This window comes from Corythoichthys intestinalis, chromosome 1 (assembly GCF_030265065.1).
Source record: "Corythoichthys intestinalis isolate RoL2023-P3 chromosome 1, ASM3026506v1, whole genome shotgun sequence".
Lineage (NCBI taxonomy): Eukaryota > Metazoa > Chordata > Actinopteri > Syngnathiformes > Syngnathidae > Corythoichthys > Corythoichthys intestinalis.
This window is the reverse complement of record NC_080395.1, coordinates 10,744,547-10,761,785: the sequence shown is the minus strand read 5'-3', so window position 1 is coordinate 10,761,785 and position 17,239 is coordinate 10,744,547. Positions and strand designations below refer to the sequence as shown.

Genomic DNA, 17,239 nt, shown 5'->3' with positions numbered 1-17,239 from the left:
GGCACATGGTTAGCAAGTATAGGTAAATCAGCTCAACTTCGGATTTATTTACTATATTTATTGAATAGTTCTGGAATTGAGTGTTGTGAATTAGTTTTGGTTCCAAATACTTTAACAGATTGTATTGACGTTTCAGCGCTTGATCATTTCCACTTCCGGTTCACTTGAGGCAGCGTCCGTGTACCCTCATCAGACTTGCAGTTTTTTCGTGTTCCCTTCTCTCCACCTAACAAACTCTGTCAAAGCATTCGCATCGGGTAAGTACCCAAATAAGAATTTAATAGACTAAAACGTCCAATCTTAAGGCTTAGTAGAAGACGTTTGACTTTATGTCATAGCTTCCCAAGCTTGCAAAACTTTTTTTTAGCTCAGCTTGCTAGCCAAGAATACGACTGAGGGAAGGCTAACTGTGGCGTGTTCGTACGCTTGTAATCTTACTATAGATTAGAACATGGGACACAGCGAGAACCTTTCGTGGCGTTGATCCACAACAACAACGACGGCTCTGTATGTCTGCCAGTTAGTCTCACAACCACACACATACAGGCTTTCTTTCACACAATCAAAGGCGTAGGTTTGGTCTCAATATTGGTAGGGACGATATAACAGCACAACCTGCATGTAGCCTACACTTTTTGCTGGGGACGGGACATTAATAAGACAAAACATACGGTGGTCAGGGCTACATTTCTCACCAATAACAATCTAAAGCGTACCGCACGCACACGTCACTTCCGCTCATTAATATTCATGACGTTAGCTACCTAGATAGCAGACCGACTTTGAAAAGATGTTGGATCAACATTCCGCTTTCGATCTCATCATTGAATCAACGTCACTTTTGCACCCTCAATTAATGTTTCAACGTTGAAATCCTTGCAGAACCTGAACGTCATTTCGATTATTAATAATTAGGCACGAGCGTATGACGTGGCACTCGCGAGGTTTCCGCCCCTATCGCCATGTTGGAAGCAGGAAGTTCGGTGTCAGAACTCCGGGAAACATAAACAGTGAGGCATTTAGACTCAGATCGCTCTTTAAAAATGATTGGAAATTATTGTTCGGTAAAGAATTGCAACAACCGATCGAATAGAAAGGAGAATGTACAGCTCGACGGAACCCCCACTGAGTTTCTTCTGGATCCCTACACGGAGAAAAGGCGAGGGAAAGCTCATATCTGAACTTACCAAACGTCGAAGAATGGCATGGGTGGCCTCGATCAGAAGGAAGGGCATAACGTTTGATTCTCCAGTTACACACTTAGTTTGCTCTATGCACTTCCACTCCGGTAAGTTCATTTCGTTTGTCTATGCAAATTTCAGTAACTTTATGCCCTAAGTCGGCCTGTTGTTAGCTATAGCTACAGCTAAACTAGCATGCATACATGTGCATTGTCTTCATAAGACATAATTCCTGTCGTTTCTAAATGAAAAAGCTGTAACGTGTTGCCGTGAGATAGTGGCAAAGAATTTGTACACAGGCTACATTGTCTAAAACACAGCATTGATTTGTCACTTAACTATCACAGCTCAGCACAGCACAAATTCAGATGTTCATGACAATGAAAATGTAAACACACATTGCCTACCTTTGCAAGAACGATGGTGTTGCCGTTTGCTACGGTCATAATGTGCAGGTCCTGCACCGATCCACAAACAGTTTTGTAGCGATTTGTAGTTTCGGAATTGCTGATGAGTGTAGTAACTTACACCAAACACTAAATTAGAGCTGAAACGAATACTCGAGCAACTCGAGTAACTCGAGTTTAAAAACTGATCCGAGTAATTTTATTCACCTCGAGTTTATTTTGACAGCTCTAAGCATCACGTTTTGCTCGGACTACTTTTAATGCGGGACAACGCGCTGATGTCACGTGCGTAGAGGAAGAAGCAAAAAAACAAAACCCTTACATCAGCCGACAGCTGCTACAAACGACGCCGACGTTGCTAAATACTAGCCCGCACGATGCTACGTTGACAGCAGGTAGCGTCTGATGAGTCCCATAGAGATCACATGTATCTTGAACTAGATGCGCAATGACAGACTCAGCCGCGTCTGGCCAGCGTTAGTAAACAGCCGCCATCTTAAAGCAGTAGAGCGCTAAGCGCTAATAAAGAGCGCTAAGCGCTAATAAATAAGATTCACGTAACGTTAGCCCTACGGAGGGCTAGGTTTCTATTAATTATGACCACTGTCGATGCGTGGCTAACTAGTCTTACATACAGGCTTTAACATAACATAGCGTTGTGGAGTGATGAAGGTGTAAAATAAAAACTCAATAATGGTAACTATCAATTTTAGCTCAGTAGTCATTTCTGGATAAAACACCAAGTAGCACTGGTCCCTAATGTGCTCCAATACAGCCTTTATCATACATTTATTTTGAACACTGCAAAAACTCAAAATCCTATCAGGGCTTACAGTTTAGACTAACTTAAAACTTAACTAGAACTTAAAAATGGCTTGACACAAATAGAAATTCAATTGAAACACGTGGGAAAAATCCTAACTTTTAAGTGATGTGTGTTATCAAGCGTAACGGCATTTTTAGGTGTGTGTGTGTGTATTTTTTTTTTTTTAAATAAGATCTAACGGTTTTTTGAGTGAAAGCAGTGAATTCGTCTTTTTTTTTTATTCTAGTTACATCTGAGATGCAATTGTTGGCTGTTTTCAACAATATACATCGACATTGATTGACTGAAAATGGTTCAAGATTAGATTAAATGTTATGTTTTCTCATGTATATTTATAATTGCTCTTCACCTAAAAATATATTTGTTTTATCCGATTACTCGATTAATCGATAGAATTTTCAGTCGATTACTCGATTACTAAAATATTCGATAGCTACAGCCCTACACTAAATACAGCATGATGTCCATTTCGCGTAGTGGTGGAAGCTTGTCGAAATCTTTATTCCATTTGTGTTCGGCTTGCTCGTAAGGGTCAACATTGTTCACATCCTTAAGTTTGCTCACATATCTGTCTCTCGCCGTGGTAACAAGTTTGTGTCTGTATCGAACTGGCAAGTTTTCCTTACTTTTTTCCATCTTTGGCACTCGTAGTTGAATTGTATTTGCCGTTAAGTTTAGATGTCCGTGACGCAGACGTGCTTCCAATATGGCTGCGTTGTCGCAAATCTCGCATGATCCCGTGGTGCTGTGACGTAAACGCTCGAGCCTAATATTGGAACAACGCTGAATCAGTGTTGTTTTCTCAACCGAAACGCCCACTCATCCATAATTCAATGACTTTTCAATCGTATTTCCAAGTCAATTATTATTGAATTATTTGTCAACATTAGTTCACCAACCATCAAACAATGTAAACCTAACCATCGCCTGACATACCATGGAACAACGTTGTTTCAACATCACTTGACGTCAAAAATTTTGATGTCAACCATACTGATGATTTTGATGGAAAACTCAACGTTTATTCAATGTCGGTCTGCTATCTGGGTAATGTTGCTAAAGGGGGGACAAACGGGAGCTTGTCCTCAATAGTAAATGAATGGAAATAATGTACGAAAGAGGTGTTTACAGAGCTAAACCTACAAATTCTGTCTGAAAATTATGTCCCTGGTGCCAAATTCACTCGTAAAGATTTGGAAGAACATACAAATGTTCAGTTGAATAGATGCCCTGAGTGTCGAGGGCTGAAAAAGAGTCGAGCCGACCTAAGCTTAGCCTAGCCTTAGCTTTTTTGTCGACAACTTTTTCTTACGCCACTGACAATGACATTCTCCTGTTTCAACAATCTATCCTTTACCACCATATGCCCTTTCTATCTTATATATTATATCCTCTGGTTGTCTCTGACTGTTCTTTTAGGCAATTTACATTCTATTTTTGTGTCGTGATTTAGGCCTGTCGCGATAACAGATTTTAGTGTGCGATAATTATTCTCATAAATTATTGCGATATGCGATATTATTGCACCCCCCCATTTTTTTAAAAAACCAATTTACAATAACACAGTGAGAATACAGTATATATTAATAGATCAAGTTCACCCATTTAAACGCGATAAATATTTACTCTTAAATTCGAAAATACTTTTTAAGAAATCACAACTAAAAACAATAGACCATGCCTCTTAAGTAAAAAAAACAACAATATTGATACCGCACAGAAACACAGAATAAATAAAATGTGTTTAAAAAAAAAAAAATTACACTTAATGACTTAAGCTTTTAGGCAAATGAAAACTTTTCCCGTCATAGCTTCTGCAATGGTGTTCTATAGGGATGCAACGATACAGTTAAGTCATGGTTCGGTACGATTTTTGATACGGGGGACACGATTTTTGATCCGATTCAATACATTTAATGCTCTGTAAAAAAAATAACAATTTTTTGTTTCGTTTTTTTTTTTGCTGTTTTTTGTTGTTGTTTTTTTTTTTGCTAACGAGCAAAAATTAAATTGCCCTCATATAAACATGCATTTTAGTGCATAATATTTATGTGCTTACTTCTTACTGATCTGAAAAAAATTTGTATAAAAGTGCTGAGAACAATCTTTACTGTTTGTAAAGTGAGGCAGGGCACACTGTTGATTGCTACAGCTCTCTTAGCAGCAAGGTTTACTATATGAGCAATACATCCTATTTGTGGTCCGAATCCATCTGTGTCACGTACTTAATTAACAATAATTTGCAACATTATCTGTAGTCACTGGTATGGATTGATTTGGCCTTCTTAACTTCCATTCAGTCATGACAGTTTAGAATTCATCGATGTAGTATATGGACTATGTGTCTCATAATCACTCTGGGCTCACGTAGCCAATGGCATGGGACGTAGCACATCTAGTTTGCCATTTCATGTTATCTAGTGTGTGCGCGCATTAAAAAAGTTAGCAAGCGCCGCTGAAGTCACGTCTGCTCATTATTACACAACACCAGCATATGATCATATGACAATCGACTTTCATAAACAGGACGAGTTTGAAGCAGCTGTTAGTTGTCAAAGCGAGGTTGTTCGTAGCAGCCATGTCGGTAACAATGTTTTGGCGGACTTCGTTGTAAATATCCGGCGTTGTGCCAAAAAATAGCCGCCCCGCATGAAATGTCACTCCTGACGGGAGCGCCCACACGTCAACAACACCGGCGCGCCATAGATGGTCCACAGTCACTCCGGAGCACTGACGCGGCCGGTATACGTTGAACAATAGGATATAATGGGAACGATTGGCTCCGGCGCTAGTTTTTGCCTGACCTGGAACGAAGATGCATTTTGCGCAGTTGGTAATGAGGAATCCTAACTTTTAACAGCACGTCTGCCGCACGCGCGCAAGCACGTGCAAGCGAGGCGATAAATCGCAGCGGAAAAATTACCGCCTTCATTTTTATTTATCGCGCGATAAATGGAATTATTGCATATTGCGACAGGCTTATCGTGATTGCAAATGCTCCTCGTTGACAGCCATCGAACACTTCGGTGTATATTGTATATTCGGTGTATATTCGGTGTCTAATGAAATGATGTACAGTAGAAGTGCTGGGGTCCACATTGTCGCGGACAGCAGGGTGGCTGACGGCTAGAAATCTGAGCACTTATTGAACGTGACAAAAGCAATACCTCGCTCATCTAGCCTCACCGCTGTTCCAGCTATTGAGTCTGGCCACCATTCAGCGGAAAAATTTTTAAGGGCGGAGCAAGCCACAGCAAACAGACAGCAGAGCGGACCAATCAGCGACGGGCGAATGTGACGTTAGTAAAGCGATGAGGGACTTGCGCGCGGAGGTAAACATACGAGGAGAGCGGAGTTTATTCAACATGGCTAGCGCGAGACAGACTGTTGTCAATGACTTGTGTCGATGTGTTTTTGGTAATTTAAAACTGATGTTACCGTGGATTGGAACATATTCTCGGCTCTCCTGTTCGCCATCTGTTTTGTTGTGGAGACGACTTCCGACGCGGAAGAGTGACGTTGCTCGTTAAGACACGTCACGCAAATAAACAAATCTGATTGGACTGTTGATTTTGTTCTTGCTCGAGAGGCCGTTAATGGGCTGGGTCCCAGACTATTCTCACCGTGTTTGAAAAATACAGGGAGAACAGTCTGGCCGTGCCAGGCAATTGCTCATCTGCACATTACAGCAACCTTCCTCCTTACTGCAACTCCGCCCGACGACGTTTAAAAAAAAAAAAAGGGGGGGGGGCAATATTGGAAAATTTCTCGCAGCACACCTGACGATCTCTCACTAGTAGGGATGGGAATTGATAGGATTTTTACGATTCCGATTCCATTATCGATATTGCTTAACGATTCAATTCTTTATCGATTCTCTTATCGATTCTAATTTGGGGAAAAAGAAGAACAAACGTTTTGATTGGCATCGAATTTGTTTAATCAGAACTCACAACCTTACAAACTCGCAACAAAATCAAAAGAGGCCCAAAGCCTCAATGTTAACTGTGGCAATAAGTGGCAAATACACAAGAATGTGTAACATTTTACTGAAACATTTATCTAATAGAAATAAAAAATATTGGTATATATTGGCAGATAGGTTGTTGTTCTACCTTTGGCAATATGTGTTAAAGCAGGGGTCCCCAAACTTTTTCCTGTGAGGGCCACATAACTTTTCCCTTCTCTGATGAGGGGCCAGGGTCAGTTTGTAACAGAAAAAGTGTGACGATTGCAGAAGTGCATAAATGTAAAACATTATTGTTTTTCAGAAAGCCACAATAAAATAACCCTTTCTGGATTCTTCACGGAATGAAAGTAAATAAAATAAAAATAATAATATAATAATAATAATTAATAATAAAAACACTATTAATTAAATAGATAATAACCAAATAACCCTCTCTGAATTCTTCAAGGAAAAAGGCCAGGAAATAAATAACACGATTGAGAAAAAAAAAAAATTCAAAATGGCCGGACCAAATGTGGAGGCGGGCCGTATTTGGGCCGCGGGCCGCAGTTTGGGCACCCGAAGAAATGCCGCATCCAAGCGAGTGAACGAGCGAAGTGAGAGAGGGAAACACTTCTACGAGCCTACGTTCTTTGTTAATGTTAATATCTACAGAGGCAACGCCTGTATGTATCATCTTTTGTGTTGTTGTTGTTGTGTTTCCACTCGCGATCGGACACTTAAATCCAGTTGTGTAGTGGTTTGAACGATGTGCTAATGCTAGCGAACGAATGCTAACCATACTGTTATTAGCAGCTAATCATCGCTGATTTACGTTGATGCAAACCTGTTTGTTATTGGGGACGAAATTGATTTGTTTCATTTCTATTCTTAGTTTCACTCTTCAAGTGATGGTTGAATAAAGTCAGCAAATTATACCAACGTCTTCTACATCGTCATTTGGGAGTTTAGCTAGCTGTATAGCCACAACTGAGCCTTAGCCTCTCTGTGAGGACAGCGCAGTCGTATTCCCTCCCGATGCAGTAATCTCCACCTTGCAATGACTGCAAGTCGCTTTGTTTTAATTTTTCCTCGTGAAGTGAAGACACACTTTCGAGCGTTTGAACCTACGTGCTGTCATTGTTATGTTTATGGCTGCAATGCTCGTGCTTACCCGTCGTAACCTTTCATTTTTACACTCTTTCCTGGTGAAGTGTAGTCAAACTTTGCAGCGAGTGGTTCTTGGCGCCATGCTAGTTTGATGCGTCTGGACAACAAGACACGTCACGACGCAATACGCATCTTTAGGAATCGTTAAAGGGATCGTTAAGGCTTTTTCATTGTGATATCGAGGCCTCGAAACACTCGGAACCGGTTCCGAATTAGAATCGGATTTCGATTCCCATCCCTACTCACTAGAGTGCCGCGGCACACCGGTTGAAAAACCCTGAATAAAATTAATAATGACAATAAATCATAGCAGAAGATCGACTTCAGCAAATCACATGATTTTTTTTCTTCCACCCAGTGTCCAGCAGACATGACTGAAGAAGATCTTCACCCTGAGAAACACAATCCCCTCCACTTTAAACAGGAGTCGGAGATGTTGTACATCAAACAGGAAGTGGAGCCAGTCATCCACTACATTAAAGAAGAAGAACAGGAAGAGAAAATAGCCAAGTGTACACTGACCGTCAGTGTGAAGAGCGAAGAAAATGAAGGTCCTAGTGACGTGAGCGGATCAGCGAAACATTCGAGCGACAGCTCATTTCAGCACCCTACAACAAAAGAAAAAGGACGTTCGCAACCGGACGGTCTCTTAGCTCCGCTCTCGGACAGCGACGACGTAACGTCACACTCTTCTGACACTGATACTAATGAGGAGGATGTTGACTTTGACCAAAATGCTTTGAAATCCTTAAACAAGTCATCATTGAAAAGAGATGTAAAAGAATGTGCGGCTGGGAATTCGTTTCCCTGCACAATTTGCGACAAAGGATTTTCTCGGAAGAGTCATTTAGAAAGTCACACCCGTACACACACTGGAGAAAAGCCTTTCATCTGCACATGTTGTGGTAAAAGATTCACCCAGAAGGGAAGTTTAAACGCGCACACAAGAACACACACTGGAGAGAAGCCTTTCTCCTGCTCACTTTGCGATAAAAGATTTTCTAAGAAGATGCTGTTAGAAAAACACACGCGTACACACACTGGAGAAAAGCCTTTTGTCTGCACACTTTGCGACCAAAGATTTTCTCAGAAGTCTCATTTAACAACACATAAGCGTAGACACACTGGAGAGAAGCCTTTCTCATGCACTCTTTGCGACAAAGGATTTTCTCGGAAGGCTAATGTTGAAATGCATATGCTTACACACACTGGAGAAAAGCCTTTTGTCTGCACACTTTGCAAAAAAACATTTTCACAGAAGTGTAATTTAATAATACATAAGCGTACACACACTGGAAAAAAGCCTTTCGTCTGCACATATTGTGGTAAGAGATTCACCCAGAATGGAAGTTTAAACGCACACACAAGAACACACACTGGAGAGAAGTCTTTCGCCTGCACACTTTGTGATAAAAGATTTTGTCAGAAAACTGATTTGGAGAGGCATAAGCGTACCCACACTGGAGAAAAACCTTTTGTTTGCACACTTTGCAGAAAAAGATTTTCTCTGAAGTGTCATTTAATAATACATAAGCGTACACACACTGGAGAAAAGCCTTTTGTCTGCACATGTTGTGGTAAAAGATTCAGCGACAAGAGAAATTTGAACCAACATAAAAGAGCACACAGTGGAGAGAAGCCTTTTGGCTGCTCACTTTGTGGTAAAAGACTCAGTCGGAAGAGAGATTTAGTATCGCACGCAAGAAGCCACACTGGGGAAAAACCTTTGGATTGCAGTGTTTAACAAGATATTCAAATTCCTGCCACATATTTACAGTGGAAAAAGCTTTTAAACTTTCTTTTTCAGTTTCCCTTGAGCCTCTTCTGAGAAAGTGGTGAAATGATTTTGCAGGTCCTGGCCTTTTTCACAACTATCCAATAATTTTTTTTTTTTTTTTTTTTGAAATCGAACAGATTGGGTTTAGTTTAGGTTTGGTTACTTCATATCAAGCTTGATCTTCTGTTTTATATTATGACTTTTCTTCTACTTTAATTTACTCAGATTTAGCTTTTGTCCCCTGTATTTGTTGCTTTTGTATACTCTTGTCATGTGACCTTGAGCGTCTTGGAAGGCGCTTTGAAACAACACTCATTACACTGGTCAATATTCAAATTTGTACATGAAATATACTATTTGTAGCTAAATTGAGGTTATTGAATGCATTGCAAGTGTCTGAATATAGAAATTGTCTCTAGTTTGCGAGTTCGTACAGTTTAAATCATCTCAATGAGAATATTTTAATATTTCGTATTGGAATAGTGTATTTCCTTCAGGACACAAAAGACTGACACATGGTGGAAAACACTCAGGTAGCTTGAAGTTCCGCTCTGAGACCCCCTATTTGGCCAAATTTCAAAATTGTTCGATATGCATGTGTGATACATCATTGGAAAGCTTAAAATCTCAATTTTATGGGGTAAGAAAATTTTTGAACAGGTTGGCATTTTTTAAAGAAAAAAAGTTTTTTAAACGGCAAAACCCTATCTGGAGGTGAGAGCACACGAGAGCAGAATTACAGACGCCATGACTAACGAGATATTATCGCGTACTTACAGTGGGGCAAATAAGTATTTAGTCAACCACTAATTGTGCAAGTTCTCCCTCTTGAAAATATTAGAGAGTGCTGTAATTGTCAACATGGGTAAACCTCCACCATGAGAGACACAAAATGTAAAAAAAAACTCAGAAAATCACAGTTTGATTTTTAAAGAGTTTATTTGCTAATCATGGTGGAAAATAAGTATTTGATCAATACCAAAAGTTCATCTCAATACTTTGTTATGTACCCGTTGTTGGCAATAACAGAGGCCAAATGTTTTCTGTAACTCTTCACAAGCTTTTCACACACTCTTGCTGGTATTTTGGCCCATTCCTCCATGCAGATCTCCTCTAGAGCAGTGATGTTTTGGGGCTGTCGTTGGGCAACACGGACTTTCAACTCCCTCCACAGATTTTCTATGGGGTTTGAGATCGTGAGACTGGCTAGGCCACCCCAGGACCTTGAAATGCTTCTTACGAGGCCACTCCTTTGTTGCCCTGGCTGGGTGTTTGGTATCATTGTCATGATGAAATACCCAGCCACGTCTCATCTTCAATGCCCTTGCTGATGGAAGGAGATTTTCACTCAAAATCTCTCGATACATGGCCCCATTCATTCATTCCTTTACACAGATCAGTCGTCCTGGTCCCTTTGCAGAAAAACAGCCCCAAAGCATGATGTTTCCACCCCCATGCTTCACAGTGGGTATGGTGTTCTTCGCATGCAATTCAGTATTCTTTCTCCTCCAAACACGAGAACCTGTGTTTCTACCAAAAAGTTCTATTTTGTTTTCGTCTGACCATAGCACATTCTCCCAGTCCTCTTCTGGATCATCCAAATGCTCTCTAGCGAACCGCAGATGGGCCTAGACGTGTACTGGCTTCAGCAGGGGGACACGTCTGGCAGTGCAGGATTTGAGTCCCTGGCGGCGCATTGTGTCACTAAGTCCCTCCGTGTGGTTCTGGGATTTTTGCTCACCGTTCTTGTTATCATTTTGACGCCACGGGGTGAAATCTTGCATGGAGCCCCAGATCGAGGGAGATTATCAGTGGTCTTGTACGTCTTCCGTTTTCTAATAATTGCTCCCACAGTTGATTTCTCTACAACAAGTGTTTTTACCTATTGCAGATCCCCCCTAGATTCAGTCTTCCCAGCCTGGTGCAGGTCTACAATTTTGTTTCTGGTGTCCTTCGACAGCTCTTTGGTCTTGGCCATAGTGGAGTTTAGAGTGCCTCTTTGACAGCCAGAAATCTTGCTTGTTTGTAGGTGACCAAATACTTATTTTCAACTCTAATTTGGAAATAAATTCTTTAAAAATCAAACAATGTGATTTTCTGTTTTTTTTTTTACATTCTGTCTCTCATGGTTGAGGTTTACCCATGTTGACAATTACAGGCCTCTCTGATCTTTTCATGTATGAGAACTTGCACAATTGGTGGTTGACTAAATACTTATTTGCCCCACTATACCTTGTTTCGATCCAAAAACTCCATGTAGCATTTATCACTGAGTGTCAAGACACCGCTATGAATGGCCACAGCTGTATTTTGGGGGGATTTTATGGATGAAACATGGTAATATAACAAGAATCGCGATGCAGAAATCACAGACATCAAGGAGTGGTCGAGATTTTCTTTTTCATATATTTACCCCTTTAAACGTTTTTTTCTTTTTTTTTTCAAATGTTCTTTGTTTGGATCGATTATTATCATCTAACATATCGAAGAAAATTTGACAGTAACAAAAAAAAAAAAATTAAGCAATTGTTATGAGGTAGATATCCGTGCCTTTTTTACAGACACCATTTTTTTCATTGTAACATTTGTTTAAAAGTTTAAACTGCGAGTGAATAATTTTTTTTTTTTTTTTTTTTAAGGAAATATTAGACATCAATTCATGACTAAGCAAAAAATGACAAACATTTTGAAGAATAAATATAATTGATTACCTTCGTTTTATGGCTGGGTTGAAACAAGCGGTTGCGCGACGTCTGTAAACGGCGGTTTCCAGGGTAAAACGGACAAATGAAAAATAGTTCGAGGGCTTAATGCGCCATGAATCTGCTATGGCAGCATGTAGACATATTGTTCTATATTGTTCTATCAAACACAAGAGTTGTTTTGGCTTAAATACAGCAGTTTATTTTAAAGGGGTGCAAGAGCAGAAACTGCTTTTTCAGCCTTGTCAGTGTTTTCCGCCATATCCAAGAACAGTTTATTTTAACAATAATGTTTTGTGTAGTTTTAAACATCTTTTTCACTTATTATCTTTGCACTGTGTAGTAGAATCTCCCCACAATCTCAATGTACATTGTATGATGAAAATAAAAGCCATCCATCATCCCCCACTTAATCCAAAGTCAGGGCGCGGGGGCAGCAGCTTTAGCAGGGAAGCCGAGACTTCCCTCTCCCCAGCCTCTCGCTGGTGGGATATGCCCGGAACACCTCTCCAGGGAGGCGTCCAGGAGGCTCTTGATTCATTATAGAATTACTAGACTTTTTTTTTTTTTTTTTTAATTACTATTCATTTTCTCCCCATACTTCCTCTATTGTGAACCAGTTTTTTTAGAGCTTGTTATGTACTTACATTTATATGTTTACGTGTATGCATTATGTAGCCTTTTACTATTAGTCAAAGCAATCATGCATTCACATCCTGGTTAGTTTTAACATATACCATTTGGTGTCATTAGAGTAAGCTCAATTATCTTAGTCCTTTAAAGACCACAAAGGTGTAACATTAACCCCCCTCAGTCTACTCAAGTCTTTGTTCATCTAATCGGGGGAAGTCACAAGACAACCCCCAGAACTGTTCCTTGTTGACCAATGGTTTGAATGAGTAAACGCCCACTAGATTGTAAAATGTGAGGTATATATTGGAGTCAGATTCTGAAATGTGTGTGCCTCATTCATTAAAACGTGTTTGTTGTTTGACCGAACCCTGAGACTCCCCGTATTTGTGTGTCGACTCCGTTTTTATGAAAGCCTCCAGAACAGAAAACGAATGCGCGGCGTTGTGAGTACGAGGCCAACAACCTCTTCTCTATTTGACATAAAATTATACTGTCACTTGGGGACATAGCCAATATGTAGTCTGTATTTTTAATTAGTTTGGTTTTTAATACCATTGTATTAATTCATTTAATGCATAGAATTCAGTAAATACACGAATGTTTTTCTCCTCAGGAAGCAATCATATCATTTAAGTCAGGTGACACAACCTGCTTTGAGTGGAGGCTTTTTGCCTTCAGCGACCTCTCCTGGCCGTTCTCACCGCTGCGATATAGTTTTTCCTTGCACATGTATTTCGTATTTTTGTAATAATAAGGGCTCATGGCTAGCAAATACAGCTAAACCAAGTGAGCCTGAGAAGCTAAGGCTTTTAAATGAAGCGAGTTCATTACTTTGTTCCTCGATGGAAGAAGAAGTTGAAACGCCTGAAAATTTCCACTTCCGGTTTACTTGACGCAACGTCCGTGTCCCATCGTCACGCTTGCAGTTTTTTCGTGTTCCATTCTCTTAACAAACACACTCCTTCAAAGATTTCTCATCGGGTAAGTACCCAAGTGATAATCTAATGGACTAAAACTTACTATCTTAAGGCTTGGTGGAAGTCGTTTGGCTTTATGAAATAGATTCCCAGGCATGCAAAACTTTTTTATTTTTTAGCTTAGCTCGCTAGCCGAGACAGGTTAGCGCATTTCGATTGCTTTCGCTTAACGCCACTTCTGATTTCTAGATTTTGTTTTGAGGGGGGCTCGCTCGCTTAACATTACAGTAATCACATTTAACTGTATAAGATGCTTCTTTCATACCTGTCAACCCGAGGCCGTTGGCAGTCTTACAAATAGTGACGTAAGCCCTTAGAAATTGGTGACTAATCTTACAACGTTTCATGTAGCGTGCAATATGAAACAAAAATAAAACTAAATTTTTAAAACAACATGAATTTATTGGTAATATTGTCACATATAATCTGGTGTAATCAAAGAACAATTATTATTTTCAGCTACATCATGATTACTAAAATTTAACAGTGACTTTTGTTATAATTGTATGTAGTAGGGGTGTAACGGTACACAAAAATCTCGGTTCGGTATTTACCTCGGTTTTGAGGTCACGGTTCGGTTCATTTTCGGCACAGTAAAAAAAACAAATTGCAAAATATAAATGTGCTCGTTGTTTATTACACATTTTTGTGCTTTCAACAATAGGAACATTGGCATATACAAAGCTAGAATTCTGCTCAAAAAGTAGCGGGTATTCAAAGATAATCCAACAACAATTTGCCTTTCAGACCCCGCGTATTGTTCAGCTTTCTTTGAAAGAAAGAAGAAAAAAGAAGTCCTGTGCTAAAGAGAAAAGCAATCCCAATGACAAAGATTTTAATAAAGATACACGATAATATCGGTGGCCGATAATTATCGGCCGATAATGGCAATTATGACGTCACACAGATAATCCAGATAATAAAAAATTTAACCGATAATGTAATCCGATAATTATATACTTGATTTAGCCTCCAAATGTGCACAACCGAAGAATTCAGCATGCCGCCTCCTCAACCCCTCCCCTCTCTGAAGCCCCTGAGGGAGGAGGGGTTGAGGAGGCGGAGTTACACGACAAGAAATAGTTGAATATTATGGCGGCTGTTACTAAAAAAACGACGCTCTCGCCATTTGCGAAACATGTACCGCAGAAGTTCCAAGAGACCGAAAGAAAGCGTCCTCATTAAAAATCACTAACCCAGCATCCATTTAAAACTGCATCTGGGGGACTGTTTACTAACGCCGCCGAGTCTGTCATTACCGTAGCCTCAAGTAGTTTGGGAGTCACTTCCTGTTGATTTGAAGACATTTCCAATCATACTTGACTGCAGCTGACAGCCTATACAAACTACGCCCAGATGATCCTACGGTGGTAGCGCCTGATGTGTCTCGTGGATATCACATGTATACAGAATTAGATGCGAAATGACAGACTCAGCGGGTTAGTAAACAGCCGCCATCTTAAAGAAGTAGAGTTCTCAGGAAGGCTTTGTTGTAGTAAACCTAAGGTGAGTAGCTTTTATCTAAAATACTTCTAAATTGGCAAAATCTTGACTTGTATCTATCTTTAACTGATGAAACAGTTTTAAAACTTTCACGCGTCGAAAGGAGACTGAAGGGAAATAATGCAATAACGGGAGCCATTTTAACAACTTAATTGGTTAATTTACAACATCAAATGACTTCCAAATATAGCAAATGTTACAATCTAGTTCTTGCAATACCCCTGTGTCTTGTTAAGTTTAGGGTAAAGAATTGGGCTAGGGGCTATTGTCCTAAAAACCCTTTGAACTTCACATTGTACAGTAAACGAATTCTTGGCGCCAATGGACCAAACAGCAGGCGTGGTTTGGAGGGGCGTGTTTTGTAGCATTGCTACGGCTGCAGTCAGATCCCCGAAACGCCCTATCAGGTCACTTCCTGTTGACCTGGGGACACTTCCTGTTGACATCAGGTCATTACTGTTGATATTTTGACGTACATGGCCGTCAATGACATGAATGTGCGCCAGTTGAATGTCAATGGGCTGTCATGGTTAGTGGTAATTTTTTTTTTTTTTAAAAGAACCTATTTCTTTATGGTACCAGTCATTCAGTCAGGTTTGGGCTCTGTGGCGTGATGTAAAAACGTGGAGAATAGGATGAAAAAGAAGAAAAAGAGTTGAGGAATTTTCCCATCAATTAACCCATTCACTCCCAGCCATTTTCACCGGAGCAAGGTCTTTTGCTCCCGGCCGTTTTACCGGATTTTAACTGATTTGGCAAGGCCCACAGAAAATTCTGTTCTATTGCTATATAAACATGGAACTCACCAAAAGAAAGATTAGCCTCTCTTCTTTCAGTAGAAAAAAAAAGTTAGTTTATATCCTTTTCCATTCTTTAGAAGTCAGCATTAGAAAATAGCTTAGTTTGAGCAATTTTCCAATTTCTGATGAAAAAACTGAGAAATTGAGCTTTTTTTGAAGGCATACATTTCAAACATAACTTTGACTTTAACACAGCTTTTTTTTGCTTTAGTTACATCCCAAACATCTGAATAATGTTTTCCTTTTACAAAATAAGATGAACAACAAGACAAATAGAGCTTTTGATGAGGGATGTCCCGATCCAGGTTTTTGCACTTCCGATCCGATACCGATATTGTTTTGCACTTCCGATACCGATACTGGCCGATACCGATACCGACCTATCTGAGCATGTGTTAAAGTTTAAAGTTATTTAGCCTCCTCAATTAGTTGTCAGACTCATGTTGAAAAAGGTTTTAGTACCCTTGATAACAACTAGCCAACTAAATTAGGTGAGTTTGATTAACAAGAAACTGACCTGTTTATTCAGTGACAAACACAAAACATTATAAATAACAAACAGAAATGGCATAGTCAGTCAGTAAAACGTGCAAATAATATTGTAAACCGTCTTAAAAAAGCAAAACACACCAACAACCTCAGTGGAAAATCCCACAAATCCCCCAAGTTATTAGATGTTTTTAATGTTTAGTACATTAGTTACAAAAATTGTATAAAAAGCCTCTCAGGTTTAAATTAGTGTTGCACCGATACCATTTTTTGGCCCTGATACCGATACCTGGCTGTGCAGTATCGGCCGATACCATACCGATACCACCCCGATTATATGTATATATATATATATATATATATATATATTTTTTTTTTCCCTAAAGAGCTACATAATTGGATGTGAAATCATTGCTATCAAGGCTTTGTCAGGCTGTTGATTACCTTTGCAAAATAGGAAAAAGTACACTAAACCCTAGTAGACAATAGTTGAATAAACCTTCCGCTCTCAAAGGCCAAAATAGTGCTAAATTTGTGAAATTAATAAAACATGTATAATACTATCCCAACAGTAAGAAAGTAAAAATAAATTCATAATAATAAACTCTGAATGAACTGAATAAACTTTTTTAAACCTCTCAAAGTCCAAACAGTGCAACTTTCATGAAATTATTGTCACATTCTGCTGCTGGTTAGATTGTGTTTTGTTGCTGGGCGTGGGGGCGTGGCCCGTCACCGCAGCATTTAAGCACGGGTGATCTCAGAGAAGGCTGCCGAGATATTTGCCTTGCTGATCGCTATTTGACATCTGGCACAATAATCTCA

At 39.7% G+C, this 17,239-nt stretch overlaps 1 protein-coding gene across 1 annotated transcript; it reads left to right on the top strand.

Annotated features, from left to right (window-relative positions):
* Positions 1 to 137: 137 nt before the first annotated feature.
* LOC130913557 (gastrula zinc finger protein XlCGF57.1-like) lies at positions 138 to 13,053 on the top strand. Its single transcript, XM_057832244.1, has 2 exons — positions 138 to 257; positions 7,892 to 13,053. The coding sequence occupies exon 2, from the start codon at positions 7,904 to 7,906 to the stop codon at positions 9,275 to 9,277; it is 1,374 nt and encodes a 457-aa protein (XP_057688227.1). The 5' UTR covers positions 138 to 257; positions 7,892 to 7,903; the 3' UTR covers positions 9,278 to 13,053.
* Positions 13,054 to 17,239: the final 4,186 nt, after the last annotated feature.